The sequence below is a fragment of the Marmota marmota genome, unplaced genomic scaffold (assembly GCF_001458135.2).
Source record: "Marmota marmota marmota unplaced genomic scaffold, marMar, whole genome shotgun sequence".
Lineage (NCBI taxonomy): Eukaryota > Metazoa > Chordata > Mammalia > Rodentia > Sciuridae > Marmota > Marmota marmota.
Window position 1 is genome coordinate 26,207,059 of NW_026000082.1, and position 1,756 is coordinate 26,208,814.

At 49.2% G+C, this 1,756-nt stretch overlaps 1 protein-coding gene across 1 annotated transcript in view; it reads left to right on the forward strand.

Moving 5' to 3' along the window:
- Mtf1 (metal regulatory transcription factor 1) overlaps positions 1-920 on the forward strand; it is a 40,317-nt gene extending 39,397 nt beyond the window's left edge. The window contains exon 11 of the mRNA XM_015485244.2: positions 180-920. Within this exon, the coding sequence (XP_015340730.1) occupies positions 180-280 (101 nt within the window). The 3' untranslated portion in view covers positions 281-920. The remainder of the gene's footprint in view (positions 1-179) is intronic.
- Positions 921-1,756: the final 836 nt, after the last annotated feature.

Here is a 1,756-nt window from a genome sequence, read left to right on the forward strand (position 1 = left end):
CCCCCCTTCCCCAAGGAACCTGGTTCAGTTTAAAGCAGAACAAAGCCTGGAGTGTGGCACCCATTCTTCCCAGCATCCTGCCTCCTTGGCACTCAGCCCTCACACAGGCCATTCACCCCTGCCCCTCAGGCCTCTGCCCTCAGCTACTTGAAGAGCAGTCTCTCTCGCCTCTCTCACAGGGAGCTCTGTCCAGCAGATTGGCCTCAGTGTTCCTGTGATCATCATCAAACAAGAGGAGGCGTGTCAGTGTCAGTGTGCATGTCGGGACTCTGCAAAGTAGTGGGTGGCTGCCTGGAGAAAGGGCTGTTCTTCCCCCCTCCAGAGCTGAATCCCCAGCCTCCTGATGGTCCCAGCCCACAGCTGCCACCCCAGACTTTTTCCTCACCCCTGTCGCCTGTCATCATCCTCCACAAACCCTCTTCCTGTGAGCAAAGCAGATAGGCCAAGGCTCCTTCAGACCCTGAGACAGAAATGTTAAGTGCCATGGATGTGTCAGAGTTCCTGTCCCTCCAGAGCCTGGACACCCCGTCCAATCTGATTCCTATTGAAGCACTACTGCAGGGGGAGGAGGAGATGGGCCTGACCAGCTTCTCCAAATGAAGGGCCCATGTGTGCTCACCTCCAGGAAGAGGGCAAGCAGGAAGCATGAGGTGTGATGCCTACCATCATGGGGTCAGAAATCAGAAGGATGAAGAAATCTGCTGTTTGAAAGCTTCACCTTTCAGAAGTATTTTCTTTATTCACATCCCAGGAACATCCATTTTAAGGAACTGATCTTTGGAAAAAAAAAAAACAAAAACAAAAAAAAAAGCTAAGTTATAAATGAACTTTTTGGCTGCACTGTATGTCACTTTTGCTTATTGTCATGTGAACTTGGAAATTAAGGTTACTCGTATGCATAAAAATTCTAAATGAAAGGGTGTGGTTTCCATCAATCTGGTACTGCCCAGCACTGGCACTGGGCTCTTTGTGGATGGGCAGTAGAGTTCAGTGTGTTGGCGGTGCTCCTCCTCCCTGTGTGTCTTTTACTCTGAGGCTGACTCCTGCTCAGAAGGCCAGATCTTCACTCCATCTAAATGGGCAGTGGCAAGAGCAAGTGAGACAGCTGTGACTTGGACAGGGTTTGGGTGAGATGGCTTTGCTGTTTGCTATTGGTGTCAGTAGAGCTCAGGGTGGATGCTGCAGGGGCTGTCCTGCAGTGTGCTCAGCACAAATGGGCAACTTAAAGCCTAGTCCACCAGCTATGGGATGATCTGGTTCTGATAGGGCCCAGGCAAGTTGTTGACTGCTGTGTGTCAATGATGTGTGTGCAGAGCAGGCTCTAGCAACACAGTCACACTCTTTGCCTTCCTGGTTCTTTCCATCTCTCATTTTGCTTGCCAGGGCTTACAGGTCATAGTGAATTTTCCTTGGGGAACATCCCTGTTTTGTGCTAGAGTGAACATGTGGCTTATGGCCAGTTGCCAGATGGTGGTCTGCCTTCCTTTTAATGGTATTTTCCTCCTCAACAGAATGGCTGTGTTTTGCTTATCAGGAGAAGGTGCGAATTGAAGGGAGTGTGGATGAGGTGGCAGGTAATTGGCAGGCCAGGTATTCTGGTTCTAGGTTCTAGCCAGGTTTTTGGTTGCCCTCTCCTTTCTCCAGCCCTCACTCTCTGGATTTTGCATACAGCCTAGTACAGTGCAAACAAGGATGTGACTTGCTCAGCTTAGTCATGTGATTTCTAAACAAAAAAGAAAAAAAAAAAAAAAAAAAA